We start from the raw sequence: 26,374 nt of genomic DNA, 5'->3' as shown, positions 1-26,374 counted from the left end.
CAGTGTTGTGGGTGTCTCACATTGTCTACCTCCTCCTGCCCTCTCGATTTCTGTCTTTATTTAATAAATAAATAAACTAGGTATTAAAAATTAAAATTTAAAAACCATGTATAATATCAATTGTTTTCCAAAATAGTTTATCAAAAGTAGTGAGTCACAAGTAATACAATCTGAGTCACACGCATGTCAAAGCTGCACAACATCCAAGTGAGTTATTTTGCTGGTGAAATGCTTTTAATTTTTTATTTTTGGTTAAGATAAATTTAGTTTGGTGAAAATGAAGCTCATTCAGAATTGAACTAAGTTAACAAATTACTTGTCCTTTCTGTCATGGGACCTCTCTGTGGCAGATAGTTTCATTATCATTCTGCTTATTTGATTTATGAAATATGTTTTTCCCTTCCTCAAATTATGATAGCTTCTTCTTCAGATTCTTAATTATGGCTTTTATGTGTGAATTTTAATTTTCTTCACTTTTCAAATTCTCCTATGGTCTAACATGATTATTGCTTCAATATGCTTGATGGATCTCTTATTTTGCAACTAATTTTGGGAAAGAAGGTTCTCCAGTTTGCCCAAGAGGAGCAGTAAAGCTTAGGGGGCAGTGAAAATCTCAACCTTCATTATTTCACTTATTTATAAGCACTTGCATAATAGCTACAAGATTGAGATCTAGCGGCAGACTGCCAATGACAAAGCAGTTAAATCCAGAAAGGGCTTTTCCAAGGGTCTAGGCTGGTATGAGTCACTTATATGAATTTGAAGTCTAGGGTACAGAAATCTAAAGTGCATAGGCAGACTCTCACTGAGTCTCTCAAAGAGATTTAATGACAACTTGAGTGTTACAGAGGACTCGAATATAAAAAAGAAAGAAAGGAAGAAAGAAATGGAAATTGAATTCCACAAGGGAATGAGAAAAATTGAGGTCAACTTAGAGGATTCCTGCAGATTGCTGACTTTCAGAGGGCCAAGGGGAAAAGATTTTGATTAGTGAAAAAACAAACAAACAAACAAAAAAACAAACCGAAAGCTGTGTAGGGCATATTACAAATCCAGCATTTGTTAAGAGTTTTGGTCTATACTCCCAGAGGGATAAAGAATAGGGAACTTTCCAGTGGAGGGGCTGGGATATGGAAATCTGGTAGTAGCAACTGTGTAGAATTGTACCTCTGTTATCCTACAGTGTTGTTAATCATTATTAAATCACACACACACACACACACACACACACACACACACACACACACACACACACACACACACACACACACACACACACACACACACACACACACACACACACACACACACACACACACACACACACACACACACACACACACACACACACACACACACACACACACTTCACGGTAAGAAATTCAAGGTAAGGAAGGCATCTCAGAGCAAGCAGTCTGCAGCCTCCCAACCAGCCGCACACCGCCTGGGTCAGCCCCAGGCCCTTCCCAGGCCGCCTCTGCAGAGCGGTCCGCAAACGCGAAAAAGACCCCGCCCCCTCCTCATTCCCCGCCAATTATAGCCGGCTTCGTAACCCAGCCCCGCCCTATCCGGGTCACATGACCGCGTTCCTTCCCCTTCGCCCTCTGACCCCACCATCTCTAGAATCTAGGAAGATGGCGAAGGTGTCAGAGCTTTATGATGTCACTTGGGAAGGTAATTGCGGGAGGGGCGGGTGCGGAAAAGACCCTAGGCCCAGTGGGTCGCGGTTCCGGAGGACTATACTCTGGCAGGTGCAGAATGCTCCGATCTGTTTTGATCCCTGCACTCACTCTCACTGACCGGGTCAAATTTGGGGTGGGGAATGAGGAAAGGGGGCAGAGTTGACCCGCCCAGACTACACTGCCTGCAGGCGCTGGCAGGGCACCCCACCCTTTGCCCCCTCGACACGGGCACCCACTTTCTTCCGCGCCCAGCCCGCCTCGCAGGGCCCCTGGCATCCAACCCCCCTCTCCAGCGGCGGGGGCTTAAGACTCGGGGGCTGCCAGGCGCAGGTGCACTGGAGTCTTCGGTGCCCCTGGAAGCGTCTTTGCAGTCAAGAAATAAATGCAAGGCCTGCTTCCTCTGTTGGCAAAGGCCTTCGATCCAGTGCAGGAAGAGGAGGGTTGCAGCTGCACGGAAAGGATGTGCAGGAGACCCATGTGACACCTTTGAGTCTCTGCAGGACCCTTTAAAATTTCCTTCTTTTTTCTTGAAAAACTGGGTTTTGGATCTTTCCTTTCTGTAAATCATCTCTTTCCACACCCCACCCTGAAACTGGTTGACACATGCAACACAATTGCCTTTCTCTTTCTTCCTTTCCTTTCCCCCTCCCCTCCCCCCCTCTCCCCTCCCCTCCCCTTTCTCCTCCCCTCCCCTCCCCTTCCCCCGTCTCTCTCTCTTACTTTCAGAAAATTGTCTCCAAGTATTGTTTTATTTTTTAAATTAATTAATTTTTAAGTTCATCCCTTTTAAATTATCTTTTCTTTTTCTTATTTTTCTTCATCTTTTTTTAATCAGAGTATTGATCAGCTCTGGTTTATAGTGGTGCAGGGGATTGAAGCAAGGACTTCCGAGCCTCAGGCATGAGACAGTCTTTGCATAACCATTATCCTATCTACCCCCGACCTATTTATTTATTTATTTATTTACTTTATTTTTTTTATCTGACACAATAGAGAGAAATTGAGAGGGAAGGGGAGATAGGGAGAGAAAGATTCCTGCAGCACTGCTTTACCACTCATGAAATTTCTCCCCTGCAGGTTGGGACTGAGTGACCAGGGGACTTGAACTTGGGCCCTTGTGCATGGTAATACGTGTACTTAACCAGGTGTGCCGCCACCCGGTCCCTTTAATAGTTTATTTATTGTATAGAGACAGCCAGAAATTGAGAGGGAACAGGTGGCACACTAGGTTGAGCACACAGAGTACTAAGCACAAGGACCTGCACAAGGATCCCGGTTTGAGCCCCTTACTCTCCATCTGCAGACCCCTCTCTCTCACTCCGTCTCCCTCCCTCCTCTCTTCCCCTCTCCCCTCCCTTCCCCCTCCCCCCCTACTCTCTCAGTCTCTCTCTGTCCTATCCAAAAAATTGAAGACATGACCCAAGGAGCAGTGGATTTGTAGTGCTGCTACCGAGGGCCCGTGATAACCCTGGAGGCAAAAATAATAATAATCATCATCATTAGGGAAAAAAGCCCAAGTTATTTTTATAATATTTAATTTCTTTAGTATCTGAAGAAGACTTAGGTAACTAATATATATATATATATATTTTTTTTTTTCCCTGAAGATAAGACCTTGTGGATATGTGATTTCACTCTCCTGGACTGAGTTTTTTAAATTGAGATTTACTGAGGGAGAGACTGGGAATAGAGCCACACAGAATGAGCTACATAACACCAGAAGTTCCCCTCCTCTCCCCCAGCCTCCTTACCTGAGCCGTGAACTTGGCACTGCACGTGCCCTACCCAGTGGGCTGTCTTCACCACCAGAATTCATTCTTTTTGAGGGAGTATCTAAGAAAGGGGCATACGCATCTCATTTCTGTTTTGTTTGTTTGTTTTGTGTTTTATTTTTAACCAGAAAATTGATTACCTCTGATTTATGGTGATGCTGGGGACTGAACATGGGATTTTGGAGTCTCAGGCAAGAGAGTCTCTTTGCATAACCATTATGCTATCTACACCCCCCCACACCCAAGACGTCTCTTTCAGAGACTCATGGTAACAAATTTTTAGGGAAGATGAAAGAATGAGTATCAAGCGTAGTTTTGTGTGCGTGTAATCAGTGTTAGTTGTACTTGTGTCCTAAGCATTACATTTCAGTACTATGATTTAAAGCCATGGAAATGGTTAGTTCAAAGAGTGTGGTGATTGCAAAAATTATCACTTATTAATAACAGATACACAGTAAGAATGACATTCTCCTAGTCTCTTGAGAATTTACTACATGGTTTATATATTAAAAGACATAGCCTAACATTTTCCTAGTCTGTTAGACTTTATTTAAAAAAAAAAGAGTACTGTGTGGTTTACTCATTAAAAAAAATTCTTTATTTTAATAAAAAGATAACAGAGAAAGATAGATTGCTTAGCTCTGGCGTATGGTAATTCTGGGGATTGAACCTGAGACTTCAGAGTCTCAGGCATGAGACTCTTCTATAACCATTAAGCTATATTCTCACCCCCTTTATGGTTTACTCATCTAGTTGAAAGTTATTAATGAGTATTACATAGAGAAGTTGTGGAGGTGGAGAAGAAATGTAAGAAGGCATAGTCATATTTCTTGAGAGTAGGGGATCTTAGCAAGCTGTGAAAGGCTGAGCTCAGCACAATGTCTGTTGTGTAATAAACACTAGATGGACATTTTGCTAAGATCAGTCTTTCTTTTAAATGTTATGATCACATTCTCTACTTCCTTTCTTATTCAGTCCATTGAGCAACCACAGTTTGTTTTCTTTTTCTTTTTAAATGTTATCTTTATTTGATAGAGGCAGCCAGAAATTGAGAGGGAGAGAGACAGAGAGACATCTCTGCAGACCTGCTTCACCACTTGTGAAGCTTTCCCTCTGCAGATGGGGACTGTGGTCTTGAAACTGGGTCCTTTAGCATTGCAACCTGTGCAGTCAGCCAGGTGTGCCACCACCCAGTCCCCATAATTTGTTTTCCAGGCGTTCTCAGCCATTAATGTTTCTGGGGGAGATGTAAAGTCAATTCTAATGTGTTTTATATGCCATTATTATATTTGTCACTGCTGATCATACACATGAAAAATGACTACCTTGATTCTTTGATAACATTCTTACAGATTGAGTCGATTTTCAGATTTTTCCTTTGCTTAAATATTTACATCCATATACTCTTAATTTTTGATGCCCCCAAAGTTTCCTTAATTAGCTTTATTTTTACTCTTATTGGGGGTTATGGAATCTGATATCAAGGGAGTTCTGTGTGATGCAGGCATTAAATGTTATATGTGAATTTTCTTTTTTCTTTTTAATTTATTTCTTTATTGGGGAATTAAAGTTTTACATTCAACAGTAAATACAATAGTTTGTACATGCATAACATTCCCCAGTTTCCCATTTAACAATACAACCCCCACTATGTCATTTACCATCCTTCATGGACCTGTATTCTCCCCACCCACCCACCCCAGAGTCTTTTACTTGGGTGCAATACGCCAATTCCATTTCATTTCAGGTTCTACTTGTGTTTTCTTTTCTGATCTTGTTTTTCAACTTCTGCCTGAGAGTGAGATCATCCCATATTCATCCTTCTGTTTCTGACTTATTTCACTCAACATGATTTTTTCAAGGTCCATCCAAGATCGGCTGAAAACGGTGAAGTCACCATTTTTTACAGCTGAGTAGTATTCCATTGTGTATGTATACCACAACTTGCTCAGCAACTCATCTGTTGTTGGACACCTGGGTTGCTTCCAGGTTTTGGCTGTTACAAAATGTGCTGCCAAGAACATATGTGTACACATCTTTTTGGATGGATGTGTTGGGTTCCTTAGGATATATCCCCAGGAGAGGAATTGCAGGGTCATAGGGTAGGTCCATTTCTAGCCTTCTGAGAGTTCTCCAGACTGTTCTCCACAGAGGTTGGAGCAATTGACATTCCCACCACCAGTGCAGGAGGGTTCCTTTGACCTCACACCCTCTCCAGCATTTGCTGCTGTTACCTTTTCTGATGTATGACATTCTCACAGGAGTGAAGTGTTATCTCATTGTTGTCTTGATTTGCATTTCTCTGACAATCAGAGACTTGGAGCATTTTTTCATGTGTTTCTCGTCCTTTTGGATCTCTTCTGTGGTGAATATTCTGTCCAAGTCCTCCCCGCATTTTTGGATGGGTTTTTTTGTTGTCTTGTTGAGTCTGGCAAGCTCTTTATATATGTTGGTTATTAAACTCTTATCTGATGTATGGCATGTAAAGATCTTCTCCCATTCTGTGAGGGGTCTCTTGGTTTGGGTAGTGGTTTCTTTTGCTGTGAAGAAGCTTTTTAATTTGATGTAGTCCCATAGGTTTATACTTGCCTTAGTCTTCTTTGTAAATGGATTCGTTTCATTGAAAATGTCTTTAAAATTTATGCGGAAAGGAGTTCTGCCAATGTTTTCCTCTAAGTATTTGATAGTTTGTGGTCTAACATCCAAGTCCTTGATCCACTTGGAATTTACTTTTGTATTTGGTGAAATACACTGATTCAGTTTCATTCTTCTGCATGTTTCAACCCATTGTTTCCAACACCATTTGTTGAAGAGACTCTGCTTTCCCCATGTGATAGTCTGGGCCCCTTTGTCAAAGATTAGATGTCCATAGGTGTGGGGCCTCATTTCTGGGCTCTCAGTTCTATTCCACTGGTCAGTGTGTCTATTCATGTTTCAGTACCAAGCAGTTTTGATGACAATGGCCCTGTAATACAGTTTGAGATCTGGGAGTGTGATGCCTCCGGTTCTGTTCTTTTTTCTCAAGATTTTTTTTGGCAATTCTAGGTCTTTTCTGGCTCCAGATAAACATTTATAGCATTTTTCTATTCTCCTAAAAAATTTGCTTGGGATCTTGATGGGGATAGCATTAAATTTGTAGATGGCTCTGGGTAATATATTCATTTTGATGATGTTAATTCTTCCAACCCATGAACATGGAATATCTTTCCACTTCTTTGTGTCTTTTTCAATTTCTTTGAGTAGTGACTCATAATTTTCAGTATACAAGTCTTTCACTTCTTTGGTTAGGTTTACTCCTAGATATTTTATTATTTTTGTTGCTATAGTAAAAGGATTTGATTTCTGGATTTCAATTTCTTCTAACTTAGTGTTTGCATAGAGGAATGCCACTGACTTTGAATGTTAATTTTATAGCCTGACACCTTACTGTATTGCCTGATGATTTCCAAAAGCTTCTTGCTGGATTCCTTAGGTTTTTCCATGTATACTATCATGTCATCTGCAAATAAGGAGAGTTTAACTTCTTCTCTTCCAATCTGTATCCCTTTAATTCCTTGCTCCTGCCTGATTGCTATGGCAAGAACTTCCAACACTATGTTGAATAGTAATGGTGATAGTGGGCAGCCCTGTCTAGTAGCTGATCTGAGTGGAAGTGCTTCCAGTTTTTCACCATTGAGTATGATGTTGGCTGTAGGTTTGCTATATATAGACTCCACTATCTTCAGGAATTTTCCATCTATTCCCATTTTTTGTAGTGTTTTGATCATAAAAGGATGTTGCATTTTGTCAAAGGTTTTCTCTGCATCTATTGATATGACCATGTGGTTTGGTCTTGCTTTTGTTGATGTGGTGGATCACTTTGATTGATTTACATATATTAAACCAACCTTGCATGCCTGGGATAAACCCCACTTGGTCATGATGAACAATCTTTTTGATATACTGCTGTATCTGGTTGGCTAGAATTTTGTTCAATATTTTTGCATCTATGTTCATCAGAGATATTGGTCTGTAGTTTAAAGGGTTCACAGTGGTGGAAGTTAACAGTTGATTTAATCCCTGAGTTGGAGCTCAGGGGTTTAAAAACCTCTTTTTTTTTTTTTTTTAATTTAAGAAAGGATTAATTAACAAAATCATAGGGTAGGAGGGGTACAACTCCACACAATTCCCACCACCCAATCTCCATATCCCACCCCCTCCCCTGATAGTTTTCCCATTCTCTGTCCCTCTGGGAGCATGGACCCAGGGTCATTGTGGGTTGCAGAAGGTAGAAGGTCTGGCTTATGTAATTGCTTCCCCACTGAACATGGGCGTTAACTGGTCAGTCCATACTCCCAGTCTGCCTCTCTCTTTCCCTAGTAGGGTGTGTCTCTGGGGAAGCTGAGCTCCAGGACACATTGGTGGGGTCTTCAATCCAGGGAAGCCTGGCCAGCATCCTGATGGCATCTGGAACCTAGTGACTGAAAAGAGAGTTAACATACGAAGCCAAACAAATTGTTGAGCAATCATGGACCCAAAGCTTGGAATAGTGGAGAGGAAGTGTTAGAGAGGTACTCACTGCAAACTCTAGTGTACTTCTGCTTTCAGGCATATATTTTGCAGTAGTTTATGGATACGTGTGCACATAAGCTCTCTCTCACAGAAACTGGTGTATATCTAGGTTATGGGACTTTGTTAGAAAGTGAACTACCTGAGATGAAATTAGAGTATACTATGAAAGGAAAGGTCTCACCCGAGTAATGAAGCTGAAGGGTTGTCATTCCACACGTGAAGTCTCTGGACACAGTCTGAAGTGAAGCATGTTGAGGTGGCAATCATTGCGTTGGTTAGGTTGTGGTCGGCAGATTCTATATTATTTTATATGGATTGGGAGAGGCATATGGGAAAGTGGACCCTATCCAAGGGTTCCAGGACTGGGGGAAGTAGGGGCTCTATAGTGGAGATGTGAGGTTCCTGCTGTCTTAGGGTTAAAAAAGACAAACGATAGTTAATGTTATCATCACATTATTAATTGGGTTAACTTTGAAAAGTCCTTTTGTTATGGTTTGCTGTGCAGTACCCAGTATCTTGTATATAGCTGTGCTATTGGATGCTTCTTATCTACTTGGTCTAGGCTTTGGAGAGAGTCCGCATATCAAATACACAGCCTATATATTAAAAAGATTCAGTTTGTGTTTTGAAAAACTTTGAGAAATACAATTGATTTTCCCCCTCTTATTAATTGACTAGTGATTTATATGTCTACATTTTGCTAGGAGTGTACATAAAGACCATTCCCACCACCCAAAGACTGTGACCTATCCCTCCCACCCACTCCCACCCCCCACTAGCCCAGGACAGTGCATGTCTACCCCTCACACAGGGTTTTTACTTTGGTGCCCTACTTACAATTTGGTCAGGTCCTGCTTTTAGTTTCCCTTTGAGATCTTCTTACTCAACTTCTGTTGATGAGTGGGATCATCCCATACTCATCTTTATCTTTCTGACTTAGCTCACTTAACATAATTCCTTCTAGCTCTGTCCAGGATGAGTCACAGAAGGTGGGTTCTTTCTTCTTGATAACTGCGTAGTATTCCATTGTGCATATATACCACAGCTTTCTCAGCCACTCATCTGTTGTTGGGCACCTGGGTTGCTTCCAGGTTTTAGCTATTATGCATTGTGCTGCTATGAACATAGGAGTATACACCTCTTTTTGGCTGGGTGTTATGGAGTCCTTGGGGTATAACCCCAGGAGAGGAGTTACTGGATCATATGGAAGGTCCATGTCTAGCCTTCTGAGAGTTTTCCAGACTGCTCTCCACAGAGGCTGGACCAATTTATATTCCCACCAGCAATGTAGAAGGGTTCCTCTGTCCCCTCAACCTCTCCAGCATTTGTTGCTGCTGTCCTTTTTGATGTATGCCATTCTTACAGGAGTGAGGTGGTATCTTAGTGTTGTCTTAATTTGCATTTCTCTGACAATCAGTGACCTAGAGCAGTTTTTCATATGTTTGTTAGCCTATTGGATCTCCTCTGTAGTGAATGTTTTGTTCATATCCTTTGCCCATTTTTGGATGGGGTCATTTGCTTTTTTGGTGCTAAGTTTGCTGAGCTCTTTATATATTTTGGAGATTAGTTTCTTGTCTGTTGTATGGTATGTGAAGATCTTCTCCCATTCTGTGAGGGGTCTCTTTGTTGTGTGATACTTTCTTTGGCTGTGCAGAAGCTTTTCAATTTGATGTAGTCCCATTAGTTTGTTTCTGCTTTAGTCTTCCTTGCAATTGGGTTTGATTCATCAAAGATGTCCTTGAGGTGTAGGTGGGAAACTGTTTTACCAATGTTTTCCTCTAAGTATTTGATTGTTTCTGGTCTGACATCTAGGATCTTAGATCCATTTGGAGTTGATTTTTGTTTCTGGTGAGATAAAGTGGTTCAATTTCATTCTTCTGCATGTTTCAACCCAGTTTTCCCAGCACCATTTATTGAAGAGAGCCATCTTCTTCCTTTTTAATGCTTTGGGCCCCCTTATCAAAGATTAGATGTCCATAGGTGTGGGGATTTATTTCTGGGCTTTCAATTCTGTTCCACTGGTCTGTGTGCCTATTTTTGTTCCGGTACCATGCTGTTTTGATGATTATGGTTTTATAATATAGTTTAAGGTCTGGGAGTGTGATGCCTCCATTTCTGTTTCTTTTCCTCAAGATGGTTTTGGCAATTCTAGATGTTTTCAGTAGTAGTAGATTGTAGTGTTTGTTCTATTCTCTTAAAGAAGCTTGGTGGAACTTTGATGGGTATTGCATTAAATTTGTATATGGCTCTGGGGAGAATATTCATTTTGATTATATTTATTCTTCCAATCCATGAGCATGGGATATCTTTCCATTTCTTGGTATCAGTTTCTATTTCCTTGAGTAGCAACTCATAGTTTTCAGTCTTTCACTTCTTTGGTCAACTTTATTCCTAGGTATTTGATTGATTTTGCTGAAACAGTAAATGGGAGTGATTTCTGGATGTCTTCTTCAGATTTAGTGTTTGCATAAAGAAATGCCACTGATTTTTGTACATTGATTTTGTAGCCTGATACCTTGCTATATTGCCTAATAACTTCCAGTAATTTTCTGCTGGATTCTTTAGGTCTTTCTATGTATACTATGATATCATCTGCAAATAGTGAGAGCTTGACTTCTTCCCTTCCAATCTGTATTCCTTTGATTTCTTTCTCTTTCCTGATTGCTATGGCAAGAACTTCCAATACTATGTTGAAGAGTAACGGTGACAGTGGACAGCTTTGTCTAGTCCCCGATCTGAGGGGGATTGCTTTCAGCTTCTGTCCATTGAGTATGATGTTGGCTGTAGGTTTGCTATATATAGACTCCACTATCTTGAGGAATTTCCCATCTATTCCCTTTTTTTGTAGAGTTTTGAGCATGAATGGGTGTTGGATTTTGTCAAAGGCTTTCTCTGCATCTATTGAGATAATCATGTGGTTTTTGGCTTTGCTTTTATTGATGTGGTGAAGGACATTGATTGTCTTACAGATCTTGAAGCAGCCTTGCATTCCTGGGATGAATCCCACTTGGTCATGATGAACAATCTTTTTGATATGTTGCTGTATCCAGTTGGCCAAGATCTTGTTTAATATTTTGGCATCTATGTTCATCAGAGATATTGGTCTGTAGTTTTCCTTTTTTGTTCTGTCCCTGTCAGCTTTTGGTATCAGGGTGATGTTGGCTTCATAGAAGGTGGAAGGGAGTATTCCTGTTTCTTCAATCTTATGGAAAAGCTTAAGAAGTATGGGTACTAACTGTTTCCTGAAAGTTTTGTAGAATTCGTTTGTGAAGCCATCTGGTCGAGGACTTTTGTTGTTGGGGAGATTCTTAATAATGGTTTCAATTTCTTTGTCTTTGATTGGTGCATTTAGATTTTGTAGTTATTCTTGGTTCAGTTTTGGAAGGGCATATGCTTCTAGGAAGCCTCTTTTTTTTTTTTTTTCCCCTGTACGCTATGGGAGCCGAGGGCTTTTAAACTATCAATAGGCCTCTTAGCTTAATCACTGACTTAATCATTGCAAGACTGGCCAGCTCCTCATGGGGCGCAAGCGCTTCCACACTAGGATCATCATCTTTGGCATTATGCTATTCCACTGCAGAATACTGTGCCCCAGTATGGTTCCCTAGCCCCCATATCCACTTGGTCAATTCCAAATTATATTCCTCCATGAGGATAATTTCTGGAACCATCCGTTCTACGCCGGTTCCATGGCTGCCAGTTCTTAGCAACATCGCCCCGCCAGATATTCGTCGGGTTGCGGCATCATCTAAGTTCATTTCCCACGTCTCCGCTCGACCTGACCTGCCAATATATGCAGATATCTTCGCCACCCTGTCCCAACGCTTGACGTCTCGTCACCCAATGTGGTCCCCTACGCCTACACTGAACTTCTCTGTTCCAGACTCTTGCAAACAGAGTTGGCAGTCATCTGAGGTCAAGAACAAACACCTCATCATAGATCCCTGCAAGCGTCAACCTGGCTTTGACCTAGCACTTTATGATTGGGCCCTCCTCAATCGCTATCGAACAGGCCATGGCTGGTGCGCTGCTATGTTCCATCGCTGGGGAGCCAGAGACGATCCGAACTGCCCCTGCGGCTACAGACAGTCTATGACCCACATAGTCAACGACTGCCACCTCTCCAGATTCATAGGAGGTCTCGAAACTTTACATCAGGCTCAACCTGACGCTGTTGACTGTCTACGGAAGAAGGGCAAATGCTAGAAGAAGAAGAAGAACTGACTCCTCACCAAGAGATAAAGCAGGGTGTGGCAGAGATAATCCAGTGGTTATGCAAAGAGACTTTCACAGCCCCTCAGCTATGCCATGGAGGTATAGCTCTTCTCCTGAGTTTCCTGGTTAGACCTCTGTCCCCTGGTGTCCCTCCCCGTCGCTGCTCCAGATTCTGAGGGTAGTAGCAATGAAGACTCATAGAGTTTCACTTGGTCTCTGGGGAGTTCTCTCCTCCCTTAAGCTGTCCCCTTGTTGTGGAGCAGACTGGAGTTGGTGTCTCAACTGATAAACTGCTGAACTGTTAGCAGTCACTTTATCTCTCCTTAGGTTCTTCTCTCCTCTCTGTCACCAGCCACACGTGTTTGTACTCACCAGTGATTTAATGGGTTCCTGTGGTCATTTTCTTTTCTTTCTTTCTTTTTTTTTTTTAATATCACTCACCAACCTTGTCATTTTTTTATTCTCTTAGAAGGTTTTTTTATTTGTTTGTTTTTTTAAGTTAGCCTGGTATAATGATGCTGTATGAAATGTGGACATTGTGGACAATATAGAGAACTGAATAATTCCATAGAGGAGATTTCTTTTTTTTATTTGAAATTTTTTTTTATATTTATTTATTCCCTTTTGTTGCCCTTGTTGTTTTATTGTTGTTATTGTTGTCGTTGCTGGATAGGACAGAGAGAAGTGGAGAAAGGAGGGGAAGACAGAGAGGGGGAGAGAAAGATACCTGCAGACCTGCTTCTCCCCTGCAGGTGGGGAGCCAGGCACTGGAACCCTGATTCTTATGCTGGTCCTTGCACTTTGCACCACGTGTGCGGTTCTGTGCTCCTGCCTGACTCCCAGAGGAGATTTCTTATTTGCTTCTCGTATGTCTTTACTTTTTGTTTTCTCTTACTTAGTTTCTTCCTTCCCTCCTTCCCTCTTGCCTTCCTTCCTTCCTTTCTCCCTCCCTTCCTCCCTCCTTCCCTTCCTTCTTTCCTTCCCTCCCTTTCTTTCTCTCTCTCTTTCTCCCATTTATTTATTTAGTGTTTTAGTAGTGATTTACAAAATCCTAAGATAATGGAGGTGTAATCCCTCCTCAGTCCCACCACATGCACAGAGAGACCAGGGCACTACTCAGCTCTGCATTATGGTGGTACTGGGGATTGAACTTGGGGCCTCAGAGCCTGGAGCAGGAAAGTCTTTTACAGAACCATTATGCTGTCTCCCCAGCACCAGATAGTCTTTACTGCTTATCCTCCCACTTGCAATGCCTTCCCTTATCTGAACCATCTCTATCTCCCTGAGATCCGTTTCTTACTGCTTTCTTATTGTTAGTTTGTCTTAAACATGCAGCAGATTTTCCTGTCACTTTCTGTTTTTGCTACCCAGAAGCCTGTTCACAGGAAGGCCACAAAATTCAAATAGATTTTTCTTCTGTAGAGGAAAAATAGATTTTTTTTTTCTCTTTCTCAATATTTTTTCTAAAAAGATCAGTATTAAATACTAATGTGTGTATAACATTCCAGGAAAGTAAAATTCTGCTCCTACAATCCTTCTACTGATAGTCACAGCTCTGGTGATTTGGTAGGTTCCTGAAGTCTTTCTAGTCTTGCCTTGTTGTGGTCCCAGATGATCTCCTTTGGTATTCCTAGTTGAGCTGGGAGAGCAGGGGAGGGGAGGGGAGGGGAAACAGCTGCTGCTGCTGTTCCTCATTTTCTGATAAGTGTTTGAGATACTGATTTATCTAGGATGGAAACATATCCTTCCCTCACCCCCATTCTCTCAGGTTCATCAGTCTGGGTCTGCTTTTTCAGAGAGAGAGATGGGGAGAGAGGGAAAGAAAAGATAGCATAGCCCTGAAGCTTCCCCTGTTGTGGTAGGAACTGGTTTTGAACTTAGGTTGAAGGCTTAGCAAAGTAGACACCCTCCCATGTAAATTATCTTGCTGACTCTAATAAAACATTTTTTTCTTTGAGAGATAATTTTGGTTTTACTAATGTTTAGAAGAAAATATTTCAGGAATTCCTGAACAGATTAATATATGAACATGATTTTGAATGGTATTTATAGCAGCATCTAGAGTATGGCAGGGCCAGCTGTGTCAACAGGATTTATTAAAACATTTACAGATGAAATGCCACTTGCTATGCACAAGTTGTATTTATATATGTAAACAGTGTTCCCTGTTTTTATGTTCTGCTGTGTTTTTACATAATTTTATGACAAAATGTTAACCTGTTATTCTTAGTAGTAACTTTTTATAAGGGTGCCTCTTCCCCACAAGTGTTTTTCCACAATCCCCAGTAAGGAATATTAAAAAAAAATTAACTAATGGGGTGGGAGTGGGGTGTTGGGCAGATGGTGGTGCACCTGGTTAAACACACACACTACAGTGCACAAGGACCCGGGTTCAAGCCTCTGGATCCTACCTGCAAGGGAAAAGCTTCATGAGTGGTGAAGTAGAGCTACAGGTATTTATCTGTCCGTCTCTCTTCTTCTCTATCACCCCCTCTGTCAAATCTCTGCCTCTATCCATTAATAAATAATAATTTTAAAAAATTGGCCAGAGGGTGGCGCACCTGGTTGCATATGTTACAGTGCACAAGGACCCAGGTTTGAGCCTCTGGTCCCCACCTGCAGGGGGGAAAGCTTTGCTAGTGGTAAAACAGGGCTGCAGGTGTCTCTCTTTCTCTCTCTACCCCCCCCCCCATAATTTCTGGCTATCTCTATACAATAAATAAAGATAATAAATTTTAAAAAATGAACCCATGGTACCAGTTCATAGCCACCTGGTTGAGTGTACACTTTGCCATGTGTGGGGACCCACATTCAAGCCTAGGTAGGTGTATATCATGTACATTGCCAACAGAAACTAGTGTGAATAGTGGAACCATACTGTGGTGTCAGACCTTTCTCTTTCTGTTTCTCTACCTGAAATTTGAAAATGGGGGAAATAAATGTCAGATGGGAGCAGTGGAGTCAAATATACACACAAGTCACCATTGAGAAATAAATAAATCTAAGCTCACACTTAAGCATGTCTGTATATACTTAAAATATTTTTATTTTGTGTATAAACTAAAACCAAGCCTTTATTGTTAAAATCCTTTTCCATAGATGTGCAGTGCACCCATTCTGTGTATTGTTTCATATCCCCCTGCCATGGTGGAAGACTCCATTCCATTTATTTTACACCCAATAATGGGTTGCAATAAAGTTTGAAATACACTTTTTCCCCCTGTAGTTTTCTGTTAATTAAAAATAAATTAGTTTAGAGGTTGGGCAGTAGTGCAGTGGGTTAAGTGCACATGGAGCAAAGAGCAAGGATCGGCTCAAGGATCCCGGTTTGAGCCCCCCGGCTCCCCACCTGCAACGGAGTCGCTCTTCACAAGTGTTGAAGCAAGTTCTGCAGGTGTCTTATCTTTCTCTCTCCCTCTCTGTCTTCCCCTCCTCTCTCAATTTCTCTCTGTCCTATCCAACAACAATGACATCAATAACAACAATAATAACCACAACAATGATAAAACAACCAGGGCAACAAAAGGGAAAAAATAACTTCCAGGAGCAGTGGGTTCATAGTGCAGGCACCGGGCCCCAGCAATAACCCTGGAGGCAATAAATAAATAAATAAGTTTATTCTTCCCTTTTGCATCCAAAATGACCCGTTCTTTCAGAGTGGCTACTTTTGACATCTTAGCTTCTCTAAGTCCTTTTTGATGTGGACTTTTAGGTGAATTATGGTAACTTTTGATACCTTCAGAGGCTATCAGTATATCTTGTGGCATCATTCATAGAAGGGTTCTTGCACCTGGTTAATGTGTGAGCTCTACCTGGTGTGCCACTGCTAGGCCTCTAGAAAGGGTTTTCTTCTTCCAGTTTCTCTCTTCTGGTGCGTGATGCTTTAGCTTTTTGTTTGGTAGGGTCTCTTGAAATACAACTGAGAATTGTGCCCCACGCCTCTTCTTTGGTGATTTAATTCAATGAAGAATTCACCTGGTGTCCATTCAGCAGTGAACTGAAGCAAGTGATTCTCTTGTCTTTCTCCTCTACCTCTTGCATTAGTCTCCACTATTTTTGTAACCATTTGGTCAGAAGTGCCAGTGACTGACTCAGGATTGGTGTGTGAAGTAGAGGGGAATTTTATGGGACTGAGTCTTTAACTTTTAGGATTTGGTGCTAACTCCCAGTTATTAGTGGTAGAACTGAGCTGAATTATTGAACAAGTTGGTGTCTAGAGTTTGAGAATTGCTTGCTGTGGGGATTTAGTGTCACAAGTTTCTTTATAGGTATTCGTTGCTGTATTTAAATTGAATGGCATTTTTAAAATTTTACTCTACTTGCTAAGTTTAGGAGATTTTTTTTCAGTATTCATTGTAGAAGTCATTAAATGAATGCCTATTGCTACTGTATCCTTTTTCTAATTGCTAAAAAAATATTCAAGCTATAGAAGTTGGTAAGCTGGTGGGATAAAACTTGGAACTGTGTTTTATGTGTGTGTTTAAGCTGCTATTGTCTGAAAAGGGGTTGTGTTTACTTAGCAGCCTCACTTTCTTGAGATTTTCAAGTCAAAAAACATGTATTTTTAAGCCAGCTACAGGTTATATATTCCCATGGTAGTTTGGTTGATATTCAGATTCCAAAATACCATACAGGAACATGACTAAGAGAGGTGAGAATTTCCCCCTTTCTTCTTTTGTTGTACCTCCTTTCTTCCTTTCCAGCTGTCATAAAATGACACAGAGATCAACTCATTCAAAAACAAATTTGTGACTTAATCGATTACTACAAAGTAAATACCACTGAAACTACTAGTCTCATTTCCATGTGTCCCATCCCTGTCATAATTCCTTCTCTTCTCTCTCCAGTTACCAGTAGCTTGACTTTTCTAGTCATCATATCCTTGCATTTTAAAATAGTTTTTGTTCACCAAGTGGGTACCTGTAGACATGCTCTTATTTATAGGTAGAACTTAAGAACAAAGAACAATAAAGGAAAACATAAGGTGAACTTGGATTGGGTGCCACTGTTGCACCAAAGCAAGACTCTGGGAAACGAGGGGAAGGGACAAGATGATGGGACATAGGGGTCCTGTTGTGTCTCCTAGACTCCAGTCAAGAGGAGATGAGAGGCTGTGCCTATGTGTTAACGATTATATGTAAACAACTAACCCCCCCCAATAAAATAAAATAAAAATCTCAACTATAGCTTCTCATTCTATCCTTTTATTTTCCTTGAAATTTATCAGTTAAAAAATCTAGGCCTTTTGACATTTTCCTAAGTGGCATAAAATGTTGTGAGAGTTTGACATTCATCTAATTTTTTTTTTCCTTTTGTATCTCTTTTTCTTCTTAGATGCACAAATAACTTTTCTTCCTTTAAATTCCTTTCATCTGAGTAATATATACCTTCATATTTGTCTTTTGGGTTAATATTTCTCAAGTGTTTAGTTTATTTTTTCAATATATAACTCAAGTATTTTTCTTTATCAGCACAATTTTCTTGAATTACATATTTTAATGTCTGCTCACTTTTTGGGTATGAAATTTCTTCTTTAGCAACTCTTTTAATCCATATTCTTTGCCTTTTAATATTCTTTTAAGTCCCATGTCTTTATTATGATTTTTTTCATTATTTTATTTATTTATTTATTTTATTTAAGAAAGGATTAATTAACAAAATCATAGGGTAGGAGGGGTACAACTCCACACAATTCCCACCACCCAATCTCCATATCCCACCCCCTCCCCTGATAGCTTTCCTATTCTCCATCCCTCTGGGAGCATGGACCCAGGGTCATTGTGGGTTGCAGAAGGTGGAAGGTCTGGCTTCTGTAATTGCTTCCCCGCTGAACATGGGCGTTGACTGGTTGGTCCATACTCCCAGTCTGCCTCTCTCTTTCCCTAGAAGGGTGTGTCTCTGGGGATTTCATTATTTTTGTATTTCCTTTTCAATAGTTTTAAGTTCTGCTTTTTTCCTTTTATTTCTGATTTTTTTGCCATGAATTTTGTCACCTCATTTCTGCCTTCTAGGTCTGATTCATATTATTACTACTGTATGTCATATCAAATCTTAACACAGTTTATCTTACTTTGAAATAATAAAGTTAAAAGTTTTGACCCTCTGGACTTATTTTCCTAGCATACTTCCACTGTAAAAATCATTGCTGCCTGGCTCTTTGTTTTTATGACTTTTGATAATTTGACTGTAATAATCTGTTGTTCATATAAGTTTTTTTTGCAAGATTCTTTTCTGAAATTAATGTGAGGTGAAATTTAATAAAGCTTTAACTTCTGAAAACATCTTTTGTCTTAGTATGTTTGTCTGTTTTTGTAGAGTTCTTGTGCTATGAGATTTCTTGTCTCATTCTGTTATCCTTGGACTGCTAAACTTTTTTAAAAATTTATTTATCAAAAGGAAACACTGACAAAACCATAGGATAAGAGGGGTGGACTGCTAAATGTCGTATGCTTTACATTGGTTTGTTCTAGCCCTCCCCCGCCAAGAGAATTGGATCAGTCCTGCTAATTTCGCGGCCCATTTGGCCCCGCCCCAAGGAACCCCGAGAGAGGGTTCCTGAGTTCCAGAGAGAGAATTGGAGAGTTACACAGTTGGAGAGTTGAAGAGTTGCAGAGTTGGAGAATTCCTGAGTTGCAGCGTTCGAGAGAGTGCTTGTGCCTCCGCAAAGAGACAGCAGAGTTCTGTTTGGTGATTAGTTTGTCTTAGTTTATGAATTGTTCCTAAATAAAGAAATACAGCTTCCCTGCCCAGCTGTATGTCTCTGGTTGTCTCTGTTACCCGCCCGTGAAGCTAGCCCGGCTAGAGCCACCAAATTTTAACAACAGCTAAACTTTTATTTTACTTTTTTTGCTGCTTCTCCTTAGTGTTTCTCTCTCTCTCTCTCTCTTTCTCTCTTTTTTTTTTTTTTTTCCAGAGTACTGCTCAGCTCTGGTTTATGGTGGTGCAAGGGATTGAACCTGGGACTTTAGAGCCTCAGGCATGGGAATCTGTTTGCATAACCATTATGCTATCTACCCCTGCCCTCCTTAGTGTGTCTTAAAAGAAGTGTTAGCTGGTCAACTCTGAGAACTCAGAGCCTTAGTCACTCCAGTTCTCTCAGTTTCTTTTATTACTGTTTGCACTTACCTGGGATTGAAAAGGGCAGAGCCCTTCCTTGTTGCTCCTGGGATTGGCTCATACTGCTTTTTAGTGAATACTTGTCTCTCTGGGATTCTGTTTCTGGATCCTTCAGCTACACCTGTTGTTTCTCTTAAGCTTTCTTCCACAAAGGCAATGTCACTATGCAGGCCTTGTAACTTTTAACTCTTTTTTGTAGCTGCCACCATCCTTCCAGAGTCCCTTCCATCCCTTTTTGAAAAAAGAAATAAAGATGATGGAAAGGACTTAAGTTGGAGATGAGAGTGTCTTGCTGATGCTTATCATGGTAATAAGAAAAATCATACCCATATCTCACCAACTGAACTATAAAACATAACCCTTACAATAAAGTGATAAAAAGTAACATAAAGAGTTTACATATAATTTTTGTATGTGATTTTTCCCTGTAGTTTCTGTTGCTCCTGTTTGATTTATGTATTTCACTTGAACAGTTGTGTTGACACGGAGGGAACTAATGCCAACTAAGTTCCTATGTCCATTCTGTGCTAAGACTACAGGCCTTCTTCTGAAGACTTTATACATTTTTTTTTAGAGATTTATTTATTCTTCTTTGTTGCCCTTGTTTTATTGTTGTAGTTATTGTTGTTATTGATGTCATTGTTGTTGGATAGGACAGAGAGAAATGGAGAGAGAAGGGGAAGACAGAGAGGGGAGAGAAAGATAGACACCTGTAGACCTGCTTCATTGCTTGTGAAGTGACCTTCCTGCAGGTGGGGAGCCAGGGGCTTGAACCAGGATCCTTAATGCCGGTTTTTGCGTTTCGGCCCACATGTGCTTAACCCGCTGTGCTAGCGCCCGACTCCCAACTTTATACATTTTATTCAGTTCTAATTGTACATGTCTGAACTATAAGAGGTATTATCTGCGTTCATAGGCACAAAAAATTAAGCACATTTTTTGTAAGTTGTATGAAGCCATTTAGATTTGAATTTTCAAATCTATTCAGTGCTTGTTTCACTAGACTACATCTTTCCTGACTGATTTCTTTTAGTTTCTACTCTTTCCAGTTTATCTTTTGATTGCATTTTTAAAATTAGAATGATGTTTCTAGTGTCCAGATCTGATCATATTACTTTACTTCTGTTTAACATTTTGTATTTGACACCTTCAAAAATAAACTTTCCATACTGTGAAAAGAAAGACTTTTTAGAATGTCATGTTCTTCCTACTCATTCTCTTGATTCCATTTCATGTCTTGTAAATTTTAAATTCCCCATGTTTCTGTGTGCAAAAACCTACTTTCTTGTTTGCTTGCTAAATTCCTCTTCCACCTTCAAGATGGTTCAAGGTTACTTTCTGTGCAGAGGGAGAATCACTCTAATTCTAGGTTTCAATGCAAGTAATTAATTGTATGTTCATTTGGAATGGTTTTCTACAACTATTTTCATAAATTCACCGAGAATCTATGTTTTTCTTGTAATTTTTTTTTCTGTAGACTGTGAACTAAGATAATACATATAAAGTAGTGAAAAAACTGTGCTTTTTAATGATTATTTCCTAGGTGCTGGGATTATTTTTAAATTAAACTGTTTAAACCTATAAACATCTATACCTATAGAAAGAAGAGTGAGTAAACAGGAATAAGATTTGCAGAGATAGAAGGAAGGAAGGAAGCATTTATAAATTTGATTCAGTTCATTTTACCTTAACTGTGCTTGAAAAAAAAAAGCCCCCCCCTTTAAAGATAGAGTATGTACTTCTTTTTTTTTCACCTTATTTGTTATTTCTGCTATTATCCATGCTTCTTTTTAAAGCTTCCAGGTGCTATTTTTTAAAACTTCCAGTTTTTTTTTAATTACCTTTATTTACTGCATAGAGACAGCTAGAAGTTGAGAGGAAAGGGAGAGATAAAGAGGAAGTGAGACAGAGCCGTTTTTTGTTAAGCCGTTTGTTGTTAAGATTTCCGGGGCTCTTGCCGGGCCGGCTAGCTTCACGGTGGTGAACAGAGACGCGGAGACAACGGCTGGGCAGGGAAGCTGTATTTCTTTATTCAGGAACAACGATTCACAAACTAAGACAAACTAATCACCAAACAGAACTCTGCTGTCTCTTTGCGGCAGCGCAAGCACTCTCTCTTTTACTCTGGAACTCAGGAACCCTCTCCCTTACTCTCGAACTCAGAAACTCTCGCACCCTCGCACTCTCGAACTCCGGAACTCAGGAACTCTGTCACTGGGGAACTCAGGAACTCTCGGACTCCGGAACCCTCTCCCAGTGTCCCTTGGGGCGGGGCCAAGCAGGCCCGCGAAATTAACAGGACTCATCCAATTCTCTTGGAGGGGGAGGGCTAGAACAAGCCAATGTAAAGCATACGACAATTCCCCCTTTTCTTTTTAACTAAATGACTATAGTATCAAGGGTGTGGGGTGAACAGAAACATATATAACAAAAACCAGCATGTTGCCAAGGGAAGGCCTGAGGGGGCCATATCTGAAAAAAAAAATTTCTTGCCTCTGGGGGGCTACTTGCCTCGACGGGCATTTGCATGGGGGCGGGGAACGGCCTAGGGTCCCAAAGGCAGCTGGCTGCAACTTACTTACTATGAAGCAAAACTTGTTATTAGCATATCTACTGCACGATCTAACATTTCTAATAGAGAAGGAATTTGAGACTTTTACATATCAACAACGTCTTTTAACCTTTTGTTACACCCATTCAAGATGGAGACACACCCTAGGTGTGGGCCGGAGAGGAAACCTCAGGCATGAGAATAATTAGCATAGCCATTGTGCGATCTACCATTTCTAATAGAGAAGGTAGTGTTTTACATATCAACAAGTCTATTTAACCTTTTGTTTAGACCAACTTAGTTGAAATATATTGATTGTTAACTAATTTTTACCTCAGACTTTAAATGTAAGTTAATTTTTATCTTTATGAGAATTACGTTGAAAACCTTTTTCATTTATCTTTGACTAGTAAGAATTTAGCCTTAAAGCTACTGTTTACCAAACTTTAAACATACACATAAACATAGTCATTAATACACGAGGAGAGAAACCTTTGTTACGAAGACATGTCATTTTAAACACGAATTTAAATCTATATTGTCTTAGTTGTTGGGGGGGGGGGTTTCACCATCCGGAGGTGGCTTCCCGTGCAGCTCCATTTCCGAGCAGCTCCACTTCTAGGAATTGCAGGTTGCGATCTCTGCACAAATCTCTGCATACTCCAGCTTGTCTGCCTTCAGACCGGACCGGCGGCTGGAGATCTCGTGTGCCCAGTTTTGGCAGGGAGCCCGGGGGTCCGGGAGGCCCGGGATGGTTCCAGAATTCATAGAAAGAGGGCAGGCAGGCCATCTTTGTAGAAGGCGTGGGCCTAGGTGCCCAGGGGTGGCGGCCATGATAGGCCGCCGCGGCCCTGCCCCATGGCCCTGCCATGTCTGCTGCCCTGTTTGCAGTGGCCGAGCAGCGTGGAGGGATCAAGCGTCCAGTGCCCTGCACCACGCGGTGGAGAGCCGGCTCCTGCAGCCCTGCTTCACCACTCATGAATCTTACCCTCCCCCACAGGTACCAGGTGAGCAGCCGTCTGCCCCCCCCACCTCCAGTTAATCTGTACTGTTATTTGAAAACTTGTTCTCTACACTTTCACTGTTACTTAGTGCTTTGTATCTTACTTCTTGTATTCCATACTGCATATGAACTCAAGAAGACTCCTTAGTTCTATTTCTTGTTATTTATTTCCATTTCTAGTTGTCTATCTTCACATGCTATGTGATGCTGTAATGGTGATGTTAAGGAAGCTTTATATATACTCCTTTTGTTCCTGTAGTCTAGTATAAATAACACCATGGCCAAGAAGAGTCCGTGTCCATTAGTTAACAACTGCACTTCACTAGCATCTTAAAATTTATGACTTACATGCACAACTTTATGCATTTTTTTTTCTGAGAAAAATCCTTGCTGTTAGCAAATCTCAAAAGTAGTCTGATTCTCAAAAAGTTAAAACCCATAGTTGCTTAAAAGTGCAGAGGGTCTTTGTAGCATACCTATGCATTCATTGCTTATAAAGATACTTAAAAAAAAAAATTCTTTATTGGGTACTAGTGGTCTACAGTTGACAGTAAAATACAATAGTTTGTACATGCATAACATTTCCCAGTTTTCCACATAACAGTTCAGCCCCTACTAGGTCTTCTTCTGCCATCAGGTTCCACACACACACACACACACAACCCAGAGTCTTTTACTTTGGTGCAAGTCTTTACTTTGATGCAAACCTGAGAGTTCTCCAGACTGCTCTCTACAGAGGTTGGACCAATTGATATTCCCACTAGCTGTGCAGGAGGGTTCTTTTGTCCCCACAACCTCCAGCATTTGTTGCTGTTACCTTTTCTGATGTATGGCATTCTCACAGGAGTGAAGTGGTATCTCATTGTTGTCTTTATTTACATTTCTCTGACAATCAAAGACTTGGAGCATTTTTTCCTATGTTTATTGGCCTTTGGATCTCTTCTATGGAGAACATCCTCTCCCCATTTTTGGATGGGGTCATTTGTTTCCTTGCTGCTGAGTTTGTTGAGCTCTTCATATATTTTGATTATTAGCCTCTTGTCTAATGTATAGCATGTAAAGATCTTCTCCCATTCTGTGAGGAGTCCCTTTGTTTGGGTAGTGGTTTCTTTTGCTTTGCAGAAGCTTTTTTATTTGATGTAGTCCCATTGGTTTATTTTTTATTTAGTCTTCTTTGTAATTGGATTCATTTCATTTAAGGTGTCTTTAAAATGTATATGGAAAAGAGTTCTGCCAATATTTTCTTCTCAGTATTTGATAGTTTCTGGCCTAACATACAAGTCCTTGATCCATTTGGAATTTACTTTTGTGTTTGGTGAAATACAGTGGTTCAGTTTCATTCTTCTGCATATTTCAACCCAATTTTTTCTAACACTATTTGTTGAAGAGACTCTCCTTTCATCATTTAATAGGCTGGACACCTTTGTCAAAGATTAGATGTCCATAGGTGTATAAAGATACTTTTAATACTTGCTGTAATGTAATTTTAGTCCTCTAAAGAATTTGTTGCTTTTATTAAACTGTTTTTCTATTTTGTCAGCTTTGAGATACCAGAGACTTGCCTTAGTGTGAGTGTATTTCCTCTACCTAAAAAATTGATTATATCTTACCAATTTTTTGACATTGATGAACTATGTATACATGTAGTAATGAGCTTATTTTTTCCAGAAATGCGAGATAAAATGAGAAAATGGAGAGAAGAAAACTCACGAAATAGTGAGCAAATCGTGGAAGTTGGAGAGGAATTAATTAATGAATATGCATCTAAACTTGGAGATGACAGTGAGTTCTCTTTAGTCTCAACACATTTTGTTTTTTTCCTCTCTCTTTTTAAAATATTTATTCCCTTTTGTTGCCCTTGTTATTATTGCTGTTGTTGTTGAATAGGACAGAGAGAAATGGAGAGAGGAGGGGAAGACAGAAAAGTGGAGAGAAAGACAGACTCCTGCAGACCTGCTTCACTGCTTGTGAAACGACTCCCCTGCGGGGGGGCTCAAACCGGATTCCTTACACTGATCCTTGCGCTTTGTGCCACTTGCGCTTAACCCACTGCGCTACCACCTGACTGCCTCTTTTTTTTTTTTTTTCTGTACGATTTTATTTATTTACTGATGAGAAAGATAGGAGGAGAGATAGAAGCAGATATCACTCTGGTACATGTGCTACTGGGTCTTGAACTTGGGAGACCTCATGCTTGAGAGTCTAGCGCTTTATCCCCGTGCCACCTCCTAGAGTTTTTATTTACTTATTAATGAGAAAGATGGAAGGAGAGAGAGAAAGAACCAGACATCACGCTGGTATATGTGCTATTGGGGATTGATCTCAGGACCTTGCACTTGAGAGTCTTACACTTTATGCACTGCACCACCTACCGAGGCCACACTCAACACACTTTCTAAGTTGTTGTTGTTGTTTTTAATTTCTAAGTTTTTATATATTTTTATGCTCCTTATATTAATCTTTATGTAACACTCATCATTTGTAAGACTTGTAAAGCTTAAGGATACTTTATTTTCAGTGGGATTTTTAAAGCTACCACATAAAAAAACCTGTTTTAAAGCTCACAGCGCTGCAAAGCTCGTTGTACTGACAGTCCTATTTCATGCAGAAAGGTTAAAAATTTATCCCAAGTATTAGGGATGTTCATCTTGTAAGATAACTGCTTTATCTTACATGGTCAAAAGCTTGCAGAGTGTTTCCTGGATTCTAGATGCTGGAATAAATCGATGCCTTATGTTGAGTGGTATTCTTTACAATATCAAAAACAGAAGTTTATGATTATTGGGAAGATTATTTTTTTGTACTGAATTCAGTTTGTTTTTTTTTCTTCTCTCTTTTTCTGTTTATCTAGTATGGATTATATATGAGCAAGTGATGATTGCAGCTCTAGACTATGGTCGGGATGACTTGGCATTGGTGGGTATTTAAACTTATCTGTTTCATGAAATATATTTAAATATAAAAATATATAAATATATATATATTTGAGACAAAACATAGCATATACCAAATACACTGTGTAACTGATTTTAAATGACATTTAAAAAATATGTTTGTTTATTTTTATGATTTATCTGAGGAAAGAGATAGGGACTGAGACAAGAGACTAGAGCACTGCTGGCTTGTGTGTTGAGGGTTGAACCCAGTGCCATAACACATTTGGGCCATTTGTTCTGTGTGCTACTGAGTCACCTTCCCAGAACTGGAATGCTGCTTTCAAGTGAAAATGACTAACTTGTCACTTTGGGACGTAGTAAGTCCTTATTAAATATTTATGATAATCCTTCTCAGTAGATCAATAGTCTCCAAGCTTTAATGAACCAGTTTAAAGAGTTAGTGGAATTTGTCCATTTATGTGAATTATGCTTTCAGTATAGAATTTAAAGTGAAAAGCATATTGGTTATAAACAAATGTTATCTTTTTGTTGTCTAGTGACTTTGATAGTACATAATGTTAGTGTTTTATAGCATTGTAAATATACAT

At 40.1% G+C, this 26,374-nt stretch overlaps 1 protein-coding gene across 2 annotated transcripts in view; it reads left to right on the top strand.

The window, feature by feature from the left end:
* Positions 1-1,587: 1,587 nt before the first annotated feature.
* The window catches only part of EMC2 (ER membrane protein complex subunit 2), a 49,445-nt gene continuing 24,658 nt past the window's right edge, over positions 1,588-26,374 (top strand). The window contains exons 1-4 of one of the 2 annotated variants that reach the window (XM_060195844.1): positions 1,593-1,674; positions 24,431-24,458; positions 24,559-24,672; positions 25,742-25,806. In XM_060195844.1, coding sequence (XP_060051827.1) covers positions 24,561-24,672; positions 25,742-25,806 — 177 coding nt within the window. In that variant the 5' untranslated portion in view covers positions 1,593-1,674; positions 24,431-24,458; positions 24,559-24,560. Of the gene's footprint in view, positions 1,675-24,430; positions 24,459-24,558; positions 24,673-25,741; positions 25,807-26,374 lie in introns of both variants that reach the window. The other variant, XM_007524234.3, reaches the window with a different exon arrangement.

Source organism: Erinaceus europaeus, chromosome 1, assembly GCF_950295315.1.
Source record: "Erinaceus europaeus chromosome 1, mEriEur2.1, whole genome shotgun sequence".
NCBI lineage: Eukaryota > Metazoa > Chordata > Mammalia > Eulipotyphla > Erinaceidae > Erinaceus > Erinaceus europaeus.
Note: the sequence above shows the minus strand (reverse complement) of the source record. Positions and strands in the feature narration are given on the sequence as shown.